The sequence below is a fragment of the Aplidium turbinatum genome, chromosome 5 (genome assembly GCF_918807975.1).
Source record: "Aplidium turbinatum chromosome 5, kaAplTurb1.1, whole genome shotgun sequence".
Classification (NCBI taxonomy): Eukaryota; Metazoa; Chordata; class Ascidiacea; order Aplousobranchia; family Polyclinidae; genus Aplidium; species Aplidium turbinatum.
In genome coordinates, this window is record NC_137476.1 from 7,335,612 (window position 1) to 7,361,499 (window position 25,888).

A 25,888-nucleotide genomic window follows, 5' to 3' on the forward strand; every position below is an offset into this window, starting at 1 on the left:
CAAAGCTGTGCGTGTTTAGATCTCTTTACGAAGTGACTTCAAATGTTGACGGTTGGTGAGCGATCTGTGCAGGACTACTTTCAGTTATTCAGGGTTTGGGCAGAAAGACAGGATTCTTCTATCAAAGCTCACGCTTTGCATCCCGGTTGTTTAAATGGAAAACTGTCGTCACTGTTTTGTGTTTTTGATTTCTCTAAGCTTCAATTCCCATCCCTGAAAATATGCCGAAAGTGTTGACATATCCTAGTGTAGAGTCGCTTCTAATGGTAAACATATATTATAGATAAAAATTGGATGAAGCTGTTTGCCAGGTATTTAGTTTAATGACATGATACGTTCTACTTGTGCAAACTAAGCTGAGCTATCACAAGATGTGTAAAGTGATAAATATGCTTCTGGACAGATCATCCATCAAGTAGCCTACTGTAAATCGTAACAGTCCAAGACAAAAAGACAAAGGTAGAAACGCAATTTACTTTGAAGTTAGTTGCAATATATTTACATTGTTACAACGTCTGAACAAATCCTTGATTGCTGTAATGTGTGAAGTGGTTATATCATGAGATATCATGATGCCAATAATTCATTCTCAGGTGTACACATTCAAGTGTTCATTGAATTATTTGCATGCAAGAGTTTAATGACGGAATAGCGAAAAAAATTGCCACAAAATCATAGCAGCAATTTTAGCTTTACACATAAAACGCAAGAAAACAAAAAATCCTTCAAAATATCTTTCTAAGAAGAAATCACAAAATGTTCAAACCAATGTCAATACTTCTACAAACTTGCATTCCATAAACGTCAGACAAATGAAATATCCTGTGTATATAACGTCACTTATCTTTTACAGAAACTATTGCAGATCAAATGACATTCTTCGAATCGATTCACTGTAAGTATTATGTAGGCTATTAGGCATGCAGACTAAGTCTATGGTTTAAAGGTAATTTTGCAAATGTAAAACCTTCTTAATTTTATTTTTCAAAATTGGTTTGTAGACGCCCCATAAAAAAACGTCCTTCTTTTGTTTCAAGTAAATAAAACCTTTTTAAAGATGATGGAATGTTAGTTTGATGTGAAATTTTCCAGCATACGAAACTACTGCATGTTGCAGTAGTACAATTTCTCTTGTTGGTTATACCTCTTTGTTGTAAGCAAAACGTAACCAGGCATTTTAACCCTTTCGTGCCCAGCATTTTGAAGCTTGATTTAAAAATCCGGTTCTGTAGGACTCGATTTACAGTAAGATACAATTTCCTACTCGATGACAATTTGTAGAATTTCAAACTTTGTTCCCAATACTCGACTCTCGGGGTGTGCACTTGAGCAACGCACGTTAAGGACTGCTCTCAATTTAGCGGCATCTAATGGATGGAATAATTCCCCGCAACAAGACTTCAACAATCGGAAACTTCACTCTGTCAATCTCGGTGACTGGGCCTGCGTCAGTGGTTCAAAGCCTCTACAAGTACGCGATGCTGCCAGGATTAAGCTCTGCAAGAAGCTTTCCCAGTCCGAGAATAAAGATTCAATCAATCAATCAAAACTGGTCCGCAATAGAAAAAAGTTGGGGACCCTGATCTAATCAGATTAATATCAATATATCAATATCAATATATTAATATATTAATATCAATATTTAATATATCACATTATAGTACATAGTTTTTTTTAAAGATTTTGCGACGTACTGTGGTGTCGGTATGAAAGATGGAAGAGTTGCCCACAAAGACATTTCAGCATCGACTATTTACAGTCAACTTACTGCAGCCCACCAGGGTCGATTAGATTTTGAAGCTGATCGACCAGGATTTTCTTCATCGTGGGAACCAGGCTATAGTGGTATGTTGAATAATTGAAACTCATTTCAACAAAAAACGTAATCAAAATGTTTTTGTGTTGAGTGCAGTGTTTGATAAACATGTAACATGTACCATGTTTTTAACTAACAAATTTCAATTATGAGAACATCCGGCAGAAACCTATGAGAACTAAAATTTGAAAATGCACTTCAACTGTGAAAATTCAAAACCTAAATTCTACTCTCAGGGAAATTTGGTCACGCTTCCTGTTAACAAATGCCACTCTCAATGAATTTAGTTCACCACATCCGTATTTCTGAAGCGACATAAATGTGTAACCGTTGCGCTTTTATAACTCCCACCATATTACTGATAAAAATGCACTACATCATGAAATAAGCGGGGAATTGAAAAATACTCGTAACCCATATAGACCAAAAGAATTTCCATTTAAAAAGAGACATGGGAGACTTTCAAAAAAGAACAGACCGAACGACTCTAGAACAAGAAGGTAAAATTCACGACGGGAGAATGTCGCTTTTCTGACACTCGTCGCAATAAACTAAATAGGTTAGAGTTAGACAGGCTAAGTATTTCTAAATTTCCCGAATGAGCTTGTAACTTTGATTAACAAAAAAATACATATAGCATTACATTTAACTTGTTTAATTTTTGTAGGCAATCATACCCCAAGACAAAAACCCTAAATTATCCTTTTTGTAGCAAGAAGCTCAGAGTCTCTCAATAAGCAAAAGCCTACACTGGGGGCTCGTCTGGGAATATGGTACATGTTACAAACTATTACTTTTTTCATCTTTGCATGGCTTTTTTATTTCTAAATTTCATAAATCTAATTTTTTTAGTCTAGGATTGTTGCATGTTAAATATTTATCACTACTTGCTGGTATTTTGAGGTGGCCTATACAATCATGTATTGTACAAGCAGAAATAATCTTGGTTGAAATTCACTTGAAGTTTTTGATGTAAAACTGTAATATGTCAAAAGAATTTTTAACAGTAATTTTTTTAAAAACCTTATGAAAGTATTAAGAGGCATTTTTTTTATTATGCCTACTTTGTTTTTCAACCCAATAGGGAATTTTAAAACATGGGGATGCAAAACTACATCCAACATCCATTTTTGGCTTATTCGTCACACTAAAAGGATACGTTGCTTACCGATTTACAAAATGTTGTACGTTTGGTGGACTATATAAAGGAAGTGAAGTTGGTTTTTAATTTTTTTTTATTGTTGTTGTTGAAAGTAAGCTTGTGAAGGGTAAAAGTAATGTGCCTAGTTGCTGACTATAGAGGAACAAAAACGAAATGAGAGTTAAGGCGCGGTACACTGTTTTTTATTTTGGCATAGCACAACTTGTCTACATTTTTTCGAAGAAATGAAAGCAATTACAGTGGTGTGTAAATTAATTGGGACCATGGCAGACATTGGAGAGGGCCATGTTGGGACAAACCGAGAAATACCACACATTTTGAAAAAGAATGAAATTTAATATGTAAAACATTTAATATTGCAAACAATAGTTTCAATAGCTAATATGTCCTCCTTTAGCTTGAATGAGCATGGAATTCCGCTTTGGCATGGAATCAACATGGTTTGAGCTGATGTTTTTGATTTCGTCATCATGGTGCCAAATTCGTATTATTGCCTCTATCAGTTTGGTTTTAGTGGAGAAATCAGACTTTTGAAGACGTTTTTTTTAATGATAGCCCACAAGTTTGCAATCGGGTTCAGGTCAGGAGAATTGCCGGGCCATCCTAAAACATTCTTGGTAGTTTTAAAAAATTTTTGCATTGTTTTTGACGTGTGGCAGGGTGCAAGATCCTGTTGGAAAATACCGCTTCCATCAGGAAATGCTTTTTTCATAAGCAAGATCTTCTTTAAAATTTCTTCATATTTAAATATTGAATAGGCCTAAGTAATAATTTCTTCATATTTAAATATGAAATGTTTTAATAAATACATTTCATAATTAATAAATACATTGCAATATTAAATGTTTTTACATATTAAATTTCATTCTTTTTCGAAATGTGTGGTATTTCTCGGTTTGTGCCAATTAATTTGCACACTACTGTACTTGTCTTTTAATAACACAATTAAATTTTGCTTGTGACGTGACTAACGGTTTAGTTATCTGGCAATAATGACGCTTTATAATTTGGTTCTGTTTTACAATAGTTGTAGGTGAATGGCTTCGAGTCGACCTTCAGACGAATATCACGTCTGTCACTGGAGTAATTACTCAAGGAAGAGCATTTTATGATCGTTGGGTCTCAAAATTTAAAATAGCGTTTGCGAATTCAACAGATTTGCACGGATCACTACAGTACATCCAGGAAAAAAACGGGACCGAAAAGGTAGATGTTTGTCACTGCAAATAGCGTTTTGATCATTTTTGATCACGCAAAATATTCAAGATTATTGTACAAAGATCATAACCACACAACTAACTGTGCTTCTAATTTTACACATTGCCCCTTTACAAGATGCTGAAGTCTTCGGTTAACTTTGTATCAAAGTGGCACTATCCGAATATTTGTATTAAAGTTGAATATGATGAATATTTGTATCAAAGTGGCACTATATGCAAGCTGTGAACATTCTGATCTGTCTGTTTTACTTGTAGCAGGTTTCAGGCATACTCAGTTTTGATTGGCCGCCGAAGTGATGAACTTGTCCGTTTTTCCACCATCACCCATCAGTTTTCAAATAGGCTCCAATTTTCACAAGATTTGTTTCACAAATTGTAAAACGCTTTGTAGCACACAGTCTGAGTAGCCCTAATTATGTTCTAGGCAACTAATAAAACTCATTGATATATTAAGAACAAGGTAGCCTACTAACCTTTTACAGAACATGTGTTATTTTTTCAGATCTTTATTGGAAACAACGATCGAAACAGCTATGTGCTGAACAGATTCCCAGAACCAATCATAGCAAGGTATTTCCAATTATTGGTGGAAGAATGGCACGACCATCCTTCAGTACGCATGGAACTCATCACCTGCTAAACACAGGCTTATTTTACAAAGACACCAACGATTGTGGCTACAAAGACGAGTCAGATTTATAAGGAATTTCATCTCTGCTTGAACAGAATTTACATACCCAGAGGAATTTGTAGAGGAAAAAAAAATTGTGTAAATTTTTTGCATTTGAGCTGTCTTAGAATTATGAAGCATTTACCACGTGGGGGCGCATTTATAATTTCAATGAATTGCTGAAAACTATGACACGCAGCTTCAAATCTCTTCAATCACTTGTTCTTTCCTGAGAAGGTACGGAGAATGGTTTTACATAATGAATTTTTAATGAGCCAAGTATAGGGAAAAGATAAGTAGGCTTACTGCATTAATGTTACGACTTGTCGTATGCTACAATTAGAACCTTCTTACAAAATAGCAAATAAATTAGATGAGTGTTCCTCCACTTTACACACAAAGTTTTGACATTCTATTTTGTGGTATTTCATCATTTTGTATATTGCCTTTGTATAAGTTTTTACATACATTTTTTTAACATTTTTTTTTTTATTCAGCTGCTAAAAACTGTCATAAGTAGGCCTGCCTACAGTTCAGAATGTTGTTAAAAAAACCCGGTAAACAAACGTAAATTCTTACCTCATTTTTGAACTAACCCTAACGATTTAGCATACTCACATCTCCTGGGAACAGGTCTCGCATCCCATAGTGGTGCGTGCATCCATTTTAGGAACCCATGCTGTATGATCATGGCAATAAAACATTGACTATATTACGCTTTTATTTTTGATTTATTACAAGTGTTTTATGTTGTTTGGTTATTAATTGTATATTTTTTTGATAAAACTTGATTCCATATGATTTTTTAAATGGATGTCTGCCCAAGAATGTGATTGAATTTACGAAAAAATGTATTTGTATCAACTTTCTTATATCAACTTTTGCAACAACGTTTTTAGTTCAGTTTAAGCTGATGTTTTATAACTGTCCAACAGATAGTTTGGCTTCAGCTTACCCTACTTGTCCGTCTGGTCGTTTGTGAGAATGACTGCTACTAATTCTAGTTTTGTAGCCTAAACCGCAGTTTTTGGTGATAAATGACCCTTTGGAAACGAAGGTCTATCGTTTCACGAAACAATGTGGGCAGTGCTCCCCTGATTACACTGAGAGAGGTCAGCCAGCTTTGGCCTCATCCATAATGTGCAGATCTTCCTTTCCATTTGGCAGGTGAAGAAGGATATGCAGTCGCTGATAATAGAGTTTTAAATTGCACGACTATTACGTTTTTATTGCACAAGTCACCTTGGCCCGGGACAGAAGGACATATACCCTCCATTGTCATGGACCTATATAGCTCACGATCAGCTTCCCGATTGTGTAGATGGAAAACTGCTGATGCCACAGTTTTGGTTTTCGCTGAGTTTCAGTCACCATTTCTGCATATAAGCTGAAAAGGTTAAAACCAATTAAAAGCCACAACAAAAAAGGGGCTGTGCAGTATTTACATCGTTAGAACTAATATAGTCTTGCTTTTTTTGCAAGCTTATCTGCATTTAAAAAAGCAGCCGTGTCCATAGCCGTTCTTTTCACAAGTTCATAGTATTAATCTTGATTTTTACTGAAACCAAATTAAATTGATAGCATTGCTCTTTTATTTTATTACAAATTGTGCTTCATGATTTTTTTGATTTCGAGTTTGTGCGCAGAAATAAAATCCTTTGTACAGTATAATTGTCATGTAATCATTTCAAGTAGAAGATTTTGTCTTGTGAATGCAGTGCACGCTTGACGTGAAAGTCAACAAGTGTCACGTGACTTCTGGAACATGACTTTGACCATTCCAGATTTTCATGCAAACTTTATAGCGTTGTGGAGTATTAAATTACAAGACTATTACGTTTGTATTGCACGAAAGAAATGTATTACTAGAAAGCTTTTGCTTCCAGCTTAACTTTACAAAAGTAAAACACTTTTTAAAAGAAAAAACAAAACTTTTCTAAATATACAAATATATCTAAACCGCCATTTACTACTCGGAACATTTATTATATGCTGTGAACAGGGCCACAGTGAAAGTAATAAACTGGCCACTGTGCCCTATGGTTATTGGAAACTGTGCACATTACGTTGACTGTGTCATTTGTATAGTCTGACCTTTGTAAAAAGCTCACGTTCAAATGCAAAGATTAATTCCAGTTACTAATCTTCTTCTATCGAGTCTTCTAAAGTTTGTTGATACACCACAGATTGACATTCTTCCGCAACGGAGTTGTACACTGACAGGTCCCACCTACTGCACCGGGTGGCAAGCCGAGGGCAAACAAGAAGGTGGTCCGCTGTTTGGGGCTCGGTGCCACAGATACATACAGCAGGGCCCGTGTCGTAGCCCCACTCCACCATTGCAGACTTAGTACGTCCAACACCGGTTCGGAGTCGATTTAATGTTTTCCACTTTGCCCAAGGAGCCTTTTCTTCCGGGGGGGAGAGACTCTGATGGTGGGATCTTCATTTCAGTGGGAGCTTCATTTTCAGTTACTAATAAAAACATTCTTCTCTGACATGTTCCTTTCCAAACATATCAATAGAAAAGTTGATATAAATTTTGTTCAAATAAAATATTTGCAATAGGCTACTGATTAGGGATAAAATAACTAAGCGTTCCTGTTTTATAGAAGCTAAAATATAAGTTTACCTTTTTAAACAAGAAAGTGAACTTTCAGCTAAGCATCAATTAAATAGAATTGTGGACCAGTGTTTATTAGTTTACTGTTTTTGCTATTGCATTAATGTAGGCTGCGGTACTAAGCTACTGTATATTGTGCAGATGCAATGTATTCGAACGACAACCTTTTAAAAATCTCAATAAAAATCAAACAGAATATTAAGCTTTTTAGAGAATATTAAAAACTATGCAATAGATTGAGTTTCGCTTTTAGCAGCATGATCGTTGCTTAATTCACAGTGTAAATATTAGCGAGCGGTTTTAGCTTGATGCTGCGAGTTCGCTGTGGTAGTAGCGGTTTGCACTGCACTAGCTTTTGAAACACAGTTTCCTAGTCAACTATACTTTGGACAGTTTTTACCATAAACCAAAACGTTGCTCTACAACAATCTGTACCATCAGAATCAATTTTGTTGATAAAGCCAACAAATAAGATACGCAAAGTTGAAACATACCCAGCTTATTAGCATCTTTTTTGCACATGTTTCGCAAAATTGATGCTACAAAGTTGAAGGGACAAAACAGCGTCGTTAAAATTGCAGTTTTTATGGTTTCAGCAATTGTATAAGAAAAGAACAAAACAATACGACACACAACATCTTTGAAATCATATAAATTCTCATTATATTCTCCGAAACATCAAAAGGTTGTTAGAAGGACAGCAAGCTTGATGACACATTTTGAGGGAGCGCATTCTCTTACGAATTTGTCACGCATTCATAGTGTGTTAGATGACAATTACAGTACATGACACTTTTCTCCACCCCAATAATGCTTTGGGCTGAACTCTCGTTTTTGCGAGCAAAGCACGACAAGAACAAGAAACGCTGGTTCGACTCGCGAGGTATGCGCTTAAACAATTTATTTTAAGAATACCTACATTAAGCGACACCCAATGGGTCGAATAATTTACAGACAACACCTCTTTAACAAGCAAAAATAAAGCTCTGTCAACCTAAGTAACCGGGCCTGTGTCAGTGCATCAAAGCCTCTACAAGAATGCGAAACTGCCAGGATTAAGCTCTCAAAGAAGCTTTGTCAGTCCGAGGATAAAGATTCGCAAAATTACAAGCAGACATTTACTTTAATTATAGTGCTGCTATCTCATAAACACTACCAATCCCAAGTTAAAAATAGCATTTAAACGTCTAAATAATTGCAACTGGTTATTTTTGATGCAAACAAATGACGCCATTTTCAGTGCAACATGTTACGAAGAATTGTGACATATATTGTTCAATTGTTCATCGACTAGGCTAGAGTGCATTCCTAACATCACATTGAGAAACACAATTCTTTGGAAAGACACATGATGTAATATTTGTTTTTATCACAGTTTAAAGCTGATCTTTAGTTTCTTAATAACTTGATTCCAAGCTTAACAAGTGATAAATTCCATGCGTATTGCTGGGTGGATGTGCCAATCTTCTATCACAAGTCGAACGAATCTTGCTGTGATAGGCTGAGGAAACCTGTTCATCATATAGCTGTTCCGGTCCCAGTTTCCGGAAAAGATCTATAAATGTATTTAAACTTAGAAATGCATGCCATTTATTTTTGAATAGCCGAAAGTACTTTGGTGTCAGTTGAAAAAGTTTAATGAAGGGCAATGGAAAAATGTTGAACTTTTTTGATCGATTTTTTCACGAATGCAGTGAAACAAGTAAATTGTTCAAATTCCTTAGCCCACTAATGTAAATCGCTCTATGTATAATAGAACTTAATTAAACTATATTATAAAAGAAATAATAGAACCCCGAATGTACAACAATCAGAGACCAGTCAGAGACCAGATAAGCATGTCCAGACCTAACTGTTAATGTTAAAATTAGTACCTTGGATATCTCGCTTAACCATACAACTCACTTATAACAATGCACCTTGCATATTGCAGGCTATGCATTATTTATTATAGAACAGCCATTTCACCTCAATAAATGCTAATCATTGTTTGTTTAGACATGACGTCACATTGGTATTTTGAGTGGGTAGACTGCTCCCGCTGGAAAGTACTTAAGCTGCTAATATACGCACTAAACAGAGGTGTCCTACCTACCATCAATATGAAACTGGATTGAAGAAACACCGTGCAACAGTAACGGAGGGTTTACTTCTTTTAGGTGCAAACAGTTCGGTGCCTGCCAAATGGGTGCACGCACTGGGGCGTCAGGATATTTAGATGCTGCGCACTGTGGCGCCCGGTTATCTAGGTGCTTAAAATTACACAGATAGCCTAGGCTACCTTGAATCTTGGTCATTTGGTCATCTGCTTACCTCTAATGAGAATAAACATGCACTCTTTGCCGGTTTTGCAAAGTTTTCTATGTTGTTTAAGTTTATCTTGTGTACCGTATTGGTATCAACTGAAACTGAATTGTATCTCTGCTAAAAAAGAAGATGTGGCAATCTCTCTGACAAATCTATCTTGGAAACTTTACAGGAAGAGTACACACCACACAGCACAAAGACTTTGTTTACAAATAAATTATTGAAATCCTTTTTGTGGTCTGAAAAAAATTAGTTGAAATTTAACTTTAAATTTAAACCAAATTCAATTTTAATTTAACAAGTTTGGTCAAGCACAAAATATATTTTGAACAATGAGAAGTTTTTGGGCCCAGAAATACACAAAAAGCACCAAAACAACATTAAATTTCTCAAAACTTCGTGGGGCAAACCCACTAAACAATTGAATAAAAAAATAACAGTTAACCTCTCAAGTACATGTAGCTCCACACAGAGTGAAATTTACATGCCTTTTGACTCTTTTTTATTTCTTTAAAAGTAATGTCTAAAAAGACATTATTGAGCCAAAAGGAATGTCTAAAAAGACATTATGAAAAGTAACTACGGACAAAGGCCAGTGTTTCGATCTTCCGATCTCTTCAGCGTAGTAAAGTGAAGGTGGAAAGTTGATTTTTATTGGCGTAATACTTGACGATAAGATGAAGAATACACTTTGTTGGAGGTGGTGTTCTTGAAGTGTTGGTTGAGGTGATGATTTGAAACTTGAGTGATTGTTGTGAGACAATGAGACTGGATTTAATATTTAATTTCGGACTCGAGCGAAACGTAATTTTACAGCCTATTGGAAGGTGTGATTTTTTTGAGAGAATTTGTGCTAAGGAATGACTGGAATTTGTTAAAAATAAAAACTAGAAAAAAAGACAAGAATTTGCAACTGAGCTAGGACATAACAATTACTGAGCTAGGACCACTAAACAATGTTTGCTTTTTTAACCTCAACTTTCACATTATCCAGTATCTCTAAAAATGTTTATACTTTGTCGAAAGCTCACTTCTTTCAATTTTTATTTATCTGCTGCTGCCTTTGAAGTTTTGATACACTAACTGGTTACTTTTTTTTCTAAAACATGGTCAGTAAAATCTTACCCATTGAGTTCGTTTTGTTTTAATTACTAAACCCTTACTGTGATGTAATTATAACCCTTACTGTGATGTAATTATAACCCTTACTGTGATGTAATTATAACCCTTACTGTGATGTAATAATAAACAACGACTTACTTTTTCCTCTTCGTTTTCATTTTGGATAGTTTGTAGTTCGTCTGCTGAATCACCATATAATATTTTAAATGTAGAGGTCCACCATGTTCCGTTTTCAGTGTAATTATTTCCTTTACCTTGAGTGACAATTCCAGTCAGTAGTGTGCTGTTTCTCAGGTCCGCCTGAATCCATTCACCACGTTCTGCTGCAATAAAAATTGATCTGTATTGTGAAAAGTTCCATCCCATCACGTCGATAAACTAAAAATAAATGAATTTTTTTTTTCACAAACAAAATAGCATGTTAGTAAAATATTATTTTTAAGGTTTCAATGTGTTTACTTCGCTTGGCGTGGACACAAATTTCATGGATTGGCTTCGTTTTATTTTGACATAAATTTAGTTAAGAAGAAGTTTATTCCCACAAGAAGTCGACTGTTTTAAAGAACGCGAAAGATTTTTGAACCTGGCTCTTTCTTTGTTTCCACAAATATAAGAGTTAAACTGACTGGTAAAGCGGTGGTCGAATAAATTTGTGGCAGAATACGGTGCGATACTAATAAGCCCAGCCTCATGGGCGAAACACGTGTCTATCGCTGTCAATTCTTGCTACAAATCGGCTGCCGAGAAACACAAATTTCATTTCGTCGATGTGAAATCTCTCATTATAAGAAACATGACGAGAAAATAATTGGCAACGAGTAACGCTACTAAAGAAATCTATCTGGAAACAAAATTAAGAGAAAGGTATTTTTGTGTGGAATACAAAACGAAAATTTGTTGAATATAGTTTTGTAGCAAACATTGCTTGAAAAGTACTGACTAGTAGGCTAATTATTTGAAGAACATGGTTTCAATGACTTGATGACTATTAAAGTTTTTCACTGCTTTCTGATTGTTGCGGAATAGATTTTTATGATGCTATTTTATTCGCATTGTTTATAACCGTACCCCATACTATTTTCGTAACAGACGAAATAAAACGTTTCTCTCACACTCCTTGAATTTTGCGAATAATGGATCAGTTTAATGTTTGTTGTGACAGAAAGATGCTTTAGAAATAAATTTTTCTAGACAGAAAGGAAACATTCAAAAGAGATGAGCACTACATAGGACTGATCCAATATAACTGACGTAATTAAACTTATTTACTCTTGCCAGAAAGTTACTCATGGAGAACATTACATTTTGTTGGCACTATCCGGTTCCATCGGCGGGAAATTCCCTTTTACGTTTTGCAAAGCAAAATGAATCTCTGGAGATTTCAAAAATCGTTCACACTTGCTTGTTTGAAATTTATTATATGATTATTAAAGGCTGTGTTGAAAGTTAGTAAATGCAAAACACTACAGCACATTGTACACTTAAAATATAATAATCAATATTTTGAAACAGCGGTGATAAATGACAGAGCTTGGTTCTTTTAGAATGTAAAAAATCTCGATGCTGTAGTCTTATTGTTAAGCAGGAAGCAAATTTAGAATCCATTGAGCAATTTAAAGAATTTTTCTTGCATTCCAGATGATTTGCATGACAACACACCCTTTTCAGAGGCCCATGCCCAGCCTTTATTCTGAAGTTGAAAGTCTAGTCTTCCATTCGAAGCCTTGTAAAACCATCTTTCTGTGCTCGATGCAGTAATGTCTTCGTCAGCAACTCTTCCATCTTTCAATCCCGCACCACATTTTTCCACCAAATCTTGCAAAAAAAGTATTTATGCACATAAGCATTCGGCATCACATATCTACATTTTTACATAGCTTAGTGTGTTACATTATCTATTTTGTCATTTTGCGTCGTTAAAACTTTGCTGGCCCCATTTTTTTGCATCCGCTACTGAAAGGTGTATTCTATGAATATTTAAAATTAGATAGCCTACGTAGGTTGCTATGTGTGGATGTAACGATATTGACGTGTACAAGATGTTCGTATTGAACTCGCCGTAAGTTTTTTCAGTGGGGATGGAAGGCGTAGTACAATGCCCCTTGCGCATGCCACTAAACGTTTATAAACGCCACCTAAGATTGTCATGACTCGTGAGATCTGTTTATGTGACATATCTACATATCTAATGTGCATTAACATTTTCTTTGCAATTAGGCTACGTGCACTAAGTATCCCATTTTCAGTAAGCATCAAGTTGATTAACTGATCATGGTGGTTATCTGTAATTTTCGTCATTAGTGCTTGTTGGAAACTTTCACATAAAAATTTATGAAGATGACAATCAATTGTAAGTAACTAATTGCAGTATTAGCCTTGTTTAGGCTTTCTTTCATTGTAACCAATTTGGTTACAATAAACATGCCTGGTGGCTCATTTGGCATAAAAAGAATAATTGGGCATCTGTTTTTCGTTGGGAACAACTAGCCTACCTGTTCATCAATGGTTAGGCCCCATCTAGGTTTGTAGGTAGAGAATGATAGAAATAAAGGCTCCAAATGTCTTTCGAATACGTACAAACTTGTCTGTTGCCATTCTCTGACTTTGTTGTCAAACTTCAGAAATTTATTTTATTTTCACAAAAATTCGCTTGGCATTGTCAGAAAATATTTTGGTCTATATAGTTTGCTTCACAAGGACTCAAGCCAATGACCTTTAATGTATATTCTCCTGGAATATTGTAAAGCTATAAATATCTTTAACTTTTTCAAAGACAATAAAAATTTAGCTTTCTTTTTTAGCTTTTCTTGTGGTGTGTGCTTATCTACTTATATCATTGCATTACTATTGAAAAATTATCAGCATTTGTAGGGACTTGTAGCAGTTCTAGCTTGAAGAGCAAAGTTAGTTGACCCCAGGTTTATTAGGCACAATGTTAGGAGGATAAGTGCAGACAGCTCTGGGAAAAAATAGAAGAATTTACAATTTTCTCCGTTTCTTAAAAACTACTCTGTTCTCTCAATTGTTTCTTCATCTTCATCAGATGAACTGCTTGAATCACTAGAATTTTATAGCTCTTTTTCATCACTTTGTTCGTGTAACTCGTCACTGTCAAAGTCATCCCGCAGCATAGACATTGCTTTTCCAATAGAATATATTGTGCACATGCCATTAGTATAAAATTGTCATCGGCAAGATAACAATTTCCGTTAACCCCTTCGTGATGTAAGCTACCTCAAAACTGTTTTGACAAGTGTCTACTTATTTGTTAAAAAGTTGAACGTTCTCACTGTATATATTTTGGGGTGTAGGCCTACCTGTCTAAATTTCTCTGGTTGTAAAACGCCTTGAGCTTCGGTAGAGAGTTTGTCTTGTTGAACCATAGGCATACGAAGCCGAGCAACGTTATCAAGTTTAGCATATTTAAAGATTATTATATTTACAAAAACACAAAACTACGCAACAATTAAATATCGAACGTTTTCGACATCACAAGATGTCCTCTTCAGGAATAACATACATACAACTTAACTACATCTGAAAAAAATACAATGGTTAACTAAATCTATAAACAGGAAAAGACAAAAACTGCACAATACTTCTGACTAGCTCAAACTCAACGATAGGCTCCACGGGAATCAAAGTTAACTGCATCAAAAGGTGTTAAACAGATCACATGATATGGTAGAAAGGCAAGGTGCGAAACAAAGAGGTATATCCTCTGATAATAAAATTATTGCTATCACAATGTTAGTCAACACAGTTGCAAAGTTAAGCAATCACATGAAGCTATTGAAACTTTCATGATAATAAGAGAACAAACAAATGCGAAACTCAGATGACAAAAATTGTAAAGTGTCGATTTCGACACTTCCGTCGTTCTTTCTAGTGATAATCGACCGGTTTAAAGAGATTGATGGATTTATCCAGTATAGATTACTTGAAACTTCTTATATTATACTTACAATTGACGGGTATTCGGGAACGCATGATGTCGATGTTACCTGCGTGAAAACATATAAACTAGTCAATGACATTGCCTGACAATACGTTGTTGGGAGGCCAAGATCTTATTTCTTGTAATAAAATTGGTTTAACAACCTAAGTAGTGGGTGTAGCCTGCAAGCAAATTTGATAAATTTTCCAATGCAATGTACGTCCATTATAACGCTATATGATGTACAATAAAGTTTGCAATTTTTAATATACCACGATTGGAATGATATGCCTATGCCAGGCCTACTACTCATTATGAAATAAAGCTACTTTTTATTTCTACCGCCGGTGAAAAGTACGTGAAAGTGAAAAGTACACGCAAAGACAAGCAAGTTGATGTATTGATGACAATGCGCATCTTCTGAGCGAATAACATACAAAATAAAATTTAAAAAGTGATATTCTGCAGTGGGGTCAACCGCACTTTACGATTATTTATATTTTTCGCTTGTTTGAAAATATTTCATATAGACTACAAGCCTTGCTACAAGCCATTAGGTGAAAAAACACGGCGACCAGATCCATTGAGAGGCTAGTTTGGGCGCGGTACTCATCCAGTGTCCACACTAAAGTGCGCAAGGGTCCTTCGCTCAGGAAAACTTTATTCTTGCGCATTTGCAACGCAGTAGCCTAATATTATAATAAAAAAAAGTCAGTCGCTATTCTGCAAACGCAGACTTAAAATTATAATGTGCACACAATATTTTGCACAGTAGAAAACGTTCTTAAGGAAAACAACCAATGGCATTCCCGGGACTCTAAAACTAAATAATACAATCTTTACTAACATAAACATATGATAGTTTCTATTTAGCTTTCTGAACCCCTTGAAAAAGTTCCAGGTTCCTAAATTTATTTCGGAGCGAGGTTCAAAAGTATCTTTATAAACTCTCCTTGTTTACGCTGTTGACTGTGACTGCATAATTAACAATGCAATGTCATGCCACAAACAATGCCATGATGACAAAATTAAGTTTATTTTGTAATATTTTGCTTACGTATAGGCGTACAGAGCCTGAAGAACAAAAATTAGGGTAGGCTATAGCTTAGTCATAATTGAAACCAATCACAACGATACAAACTTTGTCGTTCCTTTGTTTTGTTCTTTATTCCCTCGATCCTTTCGAGAGTACTCCCCACGGACTGCAATCTCACTTTTAAATTTGCCAACTCATCGTCACATTCTTCAGCCTGTTCTGCAATGACATTGCAAAATGGAGTTGTAGAGAGCATGGGTTATTACACTTTTTTCAACATGGTATAATATATTTTTGGGCAGTGGGGACCCGTTGTGACCCAGACTGAGAAGTTTTTTACATTAAAAGTGAAATAAATAGGTAAACAAAATTGATGGTCATAAACATTTTTTGGAATTTATATAGAGAAAACTTGTTTAACTCATCCACTCCGGTTAAAAGATTCAAGCTTTAAAGCAACATTGTTAGGAAGACCGTATCCACATTATATTGCTACGTGTTGCGTCTTGTAGCTCCTGCGAGCTTTACATACATTATTTCGACGTTCTCTGACGCCACTCATTATTGGTTGTGGAATCTGTGTCGTCGGGCAGGTTCATAGTTCATTCCTGCTTTTCTCACCGGTCTTCGCTTTTCTCCCAGACCAGATTGGAATTTCATAGAGTACTCGGCCCCACTCTCACAATTGCGTTGCAATTGTAATCATGTCGGGTCACCTATGATTTGTGCTCGCTACGTCGCTGTTGTCTGGAGTGATTTCGCTCCTGTGGTTGGTCGAGTTCTACATCACAACGCATGTGGTTGCTGAAGGGAATGTGTGCGGTGTCTGAAGGCGAGTGGTGTGGAACGCCAGGGCTGCCACAGCATTGTACATAGTTCTGCGTCCATCTACGTGGTTAGTTTGTTGTGTGCCGATTATAATCAATATGTAGTAGCCACACGTTTTTAATGTAAGCGAGTTTTTAAGATGGAGCATCCAGGGTTTAGTTTCAATAGCTTTCAATATAGGCCGTCAATATGTTCCAATATGTTTCAATTGATGTTATATCAGCGTTCTACAATTTTGTTAACGGTTTAAGTGTGGGCGTCAGACCGGTCTTCTCCCTTTTTTCTGATGGTTTCAAGTCATTGTGTTACTGCAATAAACTACTACGCAAGAAAATAGATATTGTTTTCAGGTCATCCCCCCACTATGGTGCTTGGGATGTTACTGCACTAACTTCAGCTCTGTATGGGCGGATCACTATTAACAGTGCCGCTACACGTCTCATACAATATTCTAAATAAATCTACTTACCTTTAAACATCAAAAGAACTGCTGATGTTTCTTCTGAGGTCATTAATTGCATCTTTGCAATGTTCTGATCTAGCCCAGAAGGACACGCTGCTTGAAAGGAACATTCAACTGCTGTCCAAAGAATTGTTAACATGCAAGGAAATGCAAACTTTAGAGAAGAATGCATTTTGTAAGCAAGCAACTATGATTAAAAACTGCAATGAAAATATTATACTGTACATAGTGCATCAATAGTAGACCAACAGTAGGCCTATAGCCTACTATGTGTTTGACTCATAGTTATCAGCAGATGGAATAATTCCCGACAACAAAACTTCAATAACTATCGCAAACTTCACTCTGCCAATTTTCGTTGATCGGGCCTCTGTCAGGGGTCAAAACTTATAAAAGTATGCGAAAGTACCAGGATTAAGAAGCTTTCCCAGTCCGAGCATAAAGATTAAATTAATCAATCTGTCCTGGTTTGTCACATTTTTCAAATTTTGTCTTCTGTTGCTGGCAGTTTTATTAATTTTTTTCTCGTTTCTTTATTGCCGTCGGAAAGAAATCACTTTATAACCTTTCCAGGCAGCGTAAAGTAAAAAGAGTTTGATATTTCAGAGACTTTATTTTGACTTTTAGCCACTTGTTCATAACAACACCTTAATTTCATTCTTCTAAAATTTTATTTTCTCATTTTTTATTGGCTCCCCAGGCGACATAAGCTGTTATAACATCACCAAGCAATGATAGATATTAGCCTAAAATGTAACTTATGGAAAAGTCAGTCAGCTTTTGGGCAAAGATTTGCAACTCTTCTTCTTCAGGTAAACAAGTGCAACTCTGGAAAGTTAGAATGCTGTGGACCTCAGTGTTGTTTTTTGCGTATTCTACTTTGTATAGTCATAAAAGACTCTGTGTTGGACGAAAATACCAAGAATAACTGAACTAAACTAGTCTGCAGCTAATATTTGCATGTTACTGCCGCATTTTTTATGGAGAAAGTGTTTTATGTGAAAGTTGCAGAACCAAAACCTTAGCATTTGTCAATGATTTCTTGTTTTTCTTACCCACTAACAAACATCTTTTTGTGTCAGTGTTTGTCGCTCCACCTTTAAAAATTGTCAATGTTATTTGTCCTAAACAAAACTTTTTCAACGTTCTTCCAAATTTCCAAACGTTTTGTTTCACTTCACTTCTAAGCTTTTAAGCAAAATCCTTTGATTGATTTTACTTTTATTTCAAGTTGAGTTTTTTTTCAGAAGATTCAACAAAAAATCTTTCCCAACCCCGCCAGTGTCCAATTTGTTATTTTTACTCTACTGAATTTTAAAGCATAAATGCACTACTCTCGTTTTAGCTAAAAAAAAATTTAAGAAATAAAATCAATCGAGTACTTTGTAAGCTTCACAACAACTGTGGTTACACAACTCTCTGAAACTGCTTTGTTATTATCTTTCTCGTTAAACTCGTGGATAAGCAGTTTTAATTAGAACAAAAGCAGATTACGATAGCCTTTAGATGTCGTCACAGTCTGTTACAGTATCAGTTGCTTAAGTTCTAACAAATCGATATGTTGACGTCAGCAAACTACACAGAAAAATGACAATTGATTTTAATCACTGTCCAAGTCATCTCTTTATTTACCTGGCTGTGTTCTCAAATGTTCAATGCATTTATCTTTTGTTTACGTTCTTTGTCTTTGTCGTGTGAGCCTATGGGGTCGAGGGTATATACAGTATAAGCCTTTTACCACCCTCCTAGATTTGCGATGTTTCTGGACTACACTGGAATGTTACTAGAAAGCAGCCAGTCTTTTGTTTCATCATCCAAGATGCGCAGACCTTCCACTCCGTTAGCAGGCGAAGCAACTTTATGTAGCTCTTGTCATCTTCCTCTAGGAGACCCACTGCATTTCTGCAGACTAGCTAGTAATTCAGCACTACTCAGTAGGTGGGTCTAACCAAAGCATAAAGCATGCCTTGCCACGTTTGTCCTTGAGAGCTTGAACTGGACACTTGCAAACTCCTCCGCCAATGAGGAACGAGTTTGCATGAACATTGAAAATTACAACATTATCAATGTATATAAACCACCCAGATCTTTACGCCTGAACCCATCATCTTTACCAGCATTCCCCTCACCCAGTATCTATGCTGGTGATTTTAACTGCTAACACAGGGACTGGGGTTACAAGTACATAAACAGCGACGGAGAATGCCTGGCTGCTTGGGCTGCAAATAATAACCTCAATCTTCTTTACAACCCAAAAGATCCAGCCAACTTTTGCTCCGGACGATGGGGAACGGGTATAAACCCCAATCTTGCCTTTGCAAGCATGGACACAGACAGCTCTCTTCCTGACAGACGTGTGCTAGAGAAGATCCCACGTTTTCAACACCGACCTTCGCTTATTACTGCCCCTAAGCCTGTCTCTCTCATTCCAAGTGCCCCAGTGAAGCGATGGAATTTCAGAAAGGCCAATTAGAATAGTCACAGCCTCATAACCAACCAAACCACGGCGTAAGTACCATCATCTTCTACCGCCAACGTGGATGAGGCCTATCAAGATTTCTGCCGTGCTATCAAATCCCTAGCAAAACAAGCTATCACTCGCGGCCGCCGAAAGTACTACACACCGTGCTGGGATTCAAAGTGTAAAACTTTATATTGCTCCTATCTTCGTGCTTCGCCAGGAGCTTCCTCTAACTCAGCCGCAACAAGACTGCTCGATCAGCTGGATTCACGGAGGCAAGACCGATGGAAAAACACTGTCAACACTATCGACTTTACACACTTTAACCGGATAGCATGGAGTACTGTCAACAACCGTTTAGAACGCTTTTCCAACTAATGTCCGGTGCCAATAATGTCGCATCACAACTAGTGGACAACAAAATCCATGGTTTTATACCTCACCCAATAGCACGCGCCACTGGTATGAACCTGCCCGGCCGATTTGGGTTAAGCTTAATAGAATCCGAACAAGAGTTGGCCGTTTCCTTTCCAAACATGTACAAGTGGGGATTGGCTCCCTTTATTAGCCGCAAATGCGGCGCGAAAAAAAAACTGCTGACCATATCATTCTTGAATGTCCAATTTACAAGGCACCAAATGGAATACATGGCACGGAAGCACTGGACGAAGCTACACTCACCTGGCTTTCCATCACGTGCCCTGAAATTTGAACAATCCTGTCTCATACGAAAGAAGAAGAACAAGAACTAGTGAAAAACGGGGCCCATAGAACAGGCAACCGCAAGTTATCCAATGTTATGAAGAGAGAAACGTCTGATCTCTGAAAAATTCCAACACCAGACCAAGAAAGCATCTCCGGTGATTTCACATCGGATGAGTTCACCGCTGCCCTCAACTCAACCAAGACCCATAAGGCCGTGGCCCCGACAACATCTGCCTCGAACTTGTAGGCCTACTCCATGCTGGCACCGCCATGAAGTCTTGGCTGCGCAAATTTATGTCTTCTTGCTTATGTCAACTTAAAATCCTCAAAATCTGGAGACGAGCCAAAGTAGTCGTGATCCCTAACCTCATAAGCCACAAGAGAATCCGGAGAGCTATTGACTTATATCACTTCTCTGCATCCCTATTAAAATCTTTGAAGGTCTCATCTACACTAGAGTCAGACCAATTGTTGTGCACTCTTGCCACGGGAGCAAACTGGTTTCCGACGTGGTAGATCTCCTTTGGACCAAATCACCTTCATGACTCAAGACATCAAAGAATTCTTTGTGGCAAAGTAGAAGGCCAGTGCTGTGTTTTTTGGCCTCACAACCGCCTACGACACTGTTCGCACCAATGCCTCACTTGCAAACTGCTTCGTCTGCTCCCGGACAGGCACATAGTCCGCATGATCATGGAGCTTGTTTACAAAAGAAGCTCCTTACTACCGGAAGTGGTAAACAAAGCAGGTTCCGACGTCTTAAAATGGCATCCTTCAGAGATCTGTCCTGGCTCCCCCTTTGGTTAACATGTACACTTACGATCTGCTAAACACGGTATCCGCACGCCTATGCCGATGATTTGGCCATTCTACACTTGTCAAATCATTGGGAAACGTTAGAAGGGACTCTAAAGGATATGTCAACACTTTCTGCATATCTCCAGAAATGGAGATTGAAGCTCAGAGAAACCAAAACAGTGACGACAGCTTTCCACAACAACCGGGAAACGAAGCGTGAGCTCGATCAACACCGATGGAAAAAACCCTGTCTTTCTCCTCAAACCCTAAATATCTATGGATAGTCCTGGACATATCGCTCACTTATCGTCAACATTTGGAGTCAATATGCAAAAATATTTCAACAAGCACAGCTTTGCTTAGGCGTCTGGTCGGCTCAGGCTGGGAAGCCGGAGTTGACACCCTGCGGATTGCCACAATTGCGCTAGTTTACGCTTTAGCAGAATACTGTGCACCTGTTTGGAGTCGAAGTGTTCACTGCTGTAAATAACGCCTTGCGTATCGTGACTGGATGTTTGCGACCAACACCATCGGAAAATCTTTCTGTCTTTTGCAAGCGTCCAACCAGCTGACGTTCGTCGCGAAGAAGCCATTCTGTATCTTTCTCGCCGCGTTATGAACCTCAATCACTTGGTCCACTCAAGTCTCTACGAGTCAAGTAATCCAAGTATAAGGCGCATTGAATTTAAGCGAGCAACCCCGGCGACTGAAATCGAGACACACATTTGTACAGGCCGCACAACTATTGATGAAAGCTGATGAAGACCAGTTCATCAGTGCGGCTACGTGGGCGGACCACCAATGGAGCTCGGAGGGGAAGAAGAACTCCTCAAGTCTCCGAAGTTTCATATTCGACACCGGTCCACACCCTACCGAAAATGCTTTTGCCAAGGAAGGCCTGGGTACGTCTCTATTGCCTCTCCATTGGCGCTGGACTATTCTGCTCTAACATGTACAAGTGGAGGATGGCTTAATCCGCGATCAGTGAGTGTGGCATGGAGGAACAAACCTCAGATCACACCATCTGCAACTGCACCATCTACCATGCACCAAATGGTGTGCGTGGTTTGCGTGAATTGGATGACAAATCTATTCAGTGCCTGCTCTACACCTGCCCAAGCATCTAGTCCGAGTCGACGCAACTTCCCAAGGGTGGTAAAAAGCAGAGCCTCACGACCCCCGGAGTGGCAAAGAAGATTCACACAAAGAAGAACAAAAGAAAAGATCACAGTCTGTGCCACTACCGTTGGCTTTTATTAGACCCGACCTGCAATCGAACTCATACCTACTACAAGCGAAGGCTGCTATAAACTGGTGCAACAGTAAAAAGCTGATTGATTTGTTGGAAATAAATTACTTTAAAAACGTAATTTTTAACCATGTTTGTGTTACACACAAGAAAAAACTGCTAACTCCGTTGTTCCGACTGGAAAAGAGACTATTCAAAAAGGGGTTTTAAATCTGACAACCTCCATTACAAATGCAAGGTTTACAGGAGACCTAACCTTAGATGGGGCTTTTCTGTAAGCTAATCCTTGAACGTATGATAAATGTGGGCACTAGTATTCTTCTCGCTTAGCCTTCCATTCCTTATTTCGTCGATTTTTACAATCAACGTTTATACCGGTCTCAAGTAGGAATCAAAAATTGAACAACTAATTGTTTAATTTCTAGGTTAATTCTAATAATTGAAAATATAACGTCTTTTAAAATGTGGTGACGTGTACTCTCTTCTTTTCAGAAAGCACTGTTATTTTACTATAGTTACATATTTCACATATTTTCACAGTTTCATTTTTCTAATCCTATCCGACATGTTGTATAATGTATAGTGCTTTAGATAGGAAGCAGTTTTGTTATTAACCAAGAAAGTCACATGAAAATCATTTCTAGTCTTAAACTAACATCTTCACGACTAGTTTTAATCGAAAATTCTTCAAATGTTGTTTTTTCTTGTTAATATTTTGTCGGTAAATTACCATTCAAAATTGACACAACAAATCAATATACTGTAGTGTATAAACAAATTAAACTTAACACTGCACACTCTAAAAAAATTAGTAGCCTACAGTATTTCAATGTCACAAATTGCAACAAATAATAATAATTTACAACAAATTTTCATAGATGCATCTGCAACTCTGCCAATAATTTACTTTTTTAACAAATTTAATGTATCTACGTTGGAACACTTACCAACGCAATTGATTAAATTGACTAAATTTTTATTTTTGGATTGAGACGGCTCGTTAGAAAGCTTCATTCTGGCAGTTTCGCATGCTTGTAGAGACTGAGAAAGTCTTGACGCAGGTCTAGTCACCGAGATTGCTAGGATAAAGTATCCTTTCAGGTTAAAGTGCTTTTGTTACCTGTGGTTTGTTTCATGTACCAGGCGCCACTGAATAATAATCGTGCATTTATTTGCGCCCATCGCGATAACATACAGTACACTGCGATCACAGATGCCATACAACAGACGACAGGAAGCAGCGAAGTGACATATAGTCTTCGAGTCAGCTGCTCTCCTTATTTTGGCTTGCCATTAAGTGCCTTTGCCGATACACAGCCGCGTGCTCTGGAGCGGTGTCGAACCCACGTCCTTTAGAACGTCGGGCAGTCGTTCTCACCACTCGGCTATGCAGAGTAGAGAACTGGTCTTGCAGGACGTTGCTCAAGCGCACACCTCAAGATTTGAACCCATGTTGCCTGATCGTCTACTCTATAATGCGTACAAAGTTGGGTGCTTATCCACCAGCGCTTTTATTATGATTAAATAATAGCAAAACGTTTCAATTTATACAACATTACGCTGCAGCTCATTCCTAATCGAACTGTAGGCTACAACGAAAAAATTATTAATAATGTTTGAAAAAAAAATAATATCAATTGTTAATGCAATAAAACACTAGTAACGTCCAACAAGCGTGCAATAAATGGGGATGGCCAAGCCAATAAGGAAAAAGTGGCCGAAAAAAGAAACTGACCATCCTACTCTGGTTAGGCCGAAAGCTGTGTGCAATGAGAACCTAATCTTCTCATTCCAGGAGGCTCAGTAAATGAATACTTTGAACAAATTTTTGCATGTATCAACAGTCTGATTAAATGGACCACGAATGCAACTGTCCATGCTATCGAGTTTACAAGCATGAAAAGTCACAGGAATGTGTAGAAGTCCATGATCTCTAACATCAGTATCGAGTCTGGCATACAGTCATCATCATCAAACGAAAAATTTGAAGCAAAAAAAGTTCAGAAAATGTGCAGATGAACTGCGTTGCAATCATTGATTGATTGATTGAATCCTTATCCTCGGACTGGGAAAGCTTCTTTGAAAGCTTATTCCTGGCAATTTCTCGTACTTGTATAAAGGCTTTGATCCGCTGACTCAAGGCCGGTCACCGCAGTTCGTTTGTCGTATCTAGGTTTACGCCCGATAATTGAATATTTACAGTAAATAAAATGAATTGGAATGCAAGAAAGCCAATCTTCGAGTCTGCCTTCTATTCAAGCATGTCTAAGTATTTTGCCAAAGACAAAGCCCCACGCTTTTGAGCGGTGTCGAACCCCCTTTTGAATATTGAACCAGGGCTGTCACCAACCCAAGAAGTTAAATGGTTGTTTACATCGATGTCATGTTGACAGACAGAGAGTAATGTTTGACAGACATGTTAAAAGACAGAAATAATTTCTGATATAATTTATTAGGTTTGATCTTCTTTTGCTTATAACTTGAGCCAGGAGCTAGCAGGTGATGTATTCCAAGCGCATTGCAGGCTGCACATTCCATTGCTCCACCAGCATACGAATGTATCTTGCAGTGATAGGTTTAGGAAACCTATTGACGACGTACGAATGCTGATCGCTATTCCCGGAGAATATCTTAAAAGTACATCATTACGATTTTAAAGCTAAACGTCTGATCTTGCGACGGTACTTTTACTATTGAAGACTTGAATGTAAAAACTAGTTCAGTCACAAAAGAGAGTTGGAGAAAATGCATCGCAACGTTGCAAACTGCTGCAAAAATAAATTAGACAATCCGTACGTGAAATAACTATTAAGATGGAAAATGTTTGGTAATGGAACTACACAATTTTAGACCTAAAGTAAAATTTAAAAGGTTTGACATGGGTATGGTAGTTATTAAACTCAGGTTTTCTATGATGAATTCTTCACTGAATAAATTTGTTGAATTGTTTAAAAGAATTTTGCTGTTTGTTAATTTGTTAGAAATGTTAAAGTTTTGGTTCGACAAACGTGACAAAAGAGAGGTTCGATTGTAAAGTTATCTTAACTGCTATGTGTATGGGCTAAGTGCCATATAATGGTTTTCAGGTCCTCAATGAAATGAAGATAATACTGAAAGTTGAGAATGCACTACAGCATGTTAACCTACAACATAAAAATTTAAAAGCTGAGTTACGTAAATTCTAATATACAGTACAGTATATAAAAAAATAGGATTATTATTTTAAAACACGAAAATAAGTTTAATTCAACACTTAAAGCAATAAAATGAAAATATGCAAAATGTCAAATGTCTGAAACAAATAGTAGGCTAAATGTCACGTGATGTAGGCTACAATAGCGCTTAAAATATAAACGAGAAGCTGTAAAATGTGGCCAATAAACTGATTTAAATATACATGACTATTTAAAAATATTACTGTATATAAATGTCTAACGTACGACACGATGTATATCTTGATGCTTGCTTCAAAATAGCTGGAATCAAATATT

At 37.2% G+C, this 25,888-nt stretch overlaps 1 protein-coding gene across 1 annotated transcript; it reads left to right on the forward strand.

The window, feature by feature from the left end:
• The first annotated feature begins 851 nt into the window (after positions 1-851).
• On the forward strand, positions 852-4,838 carry LOC145770896 (retinoschisin-like). Its single transcript, XM_082582640.1, has 4 exons — positions 852-895; positions 1,681-1,845; positions 4,006-4,184; positions 4,701-4,838. Exons 1-4 carry the CDS (start codon positions 871-873, stop codon positions 4,836-4,838), a joined length of 507 nt encoding a protein of 168 aa, XP_082438766.1. The 5' UTR covers positions 852-870.
• Positions 4,839-25,888: the final 21,050 nt, after the last annotated feature.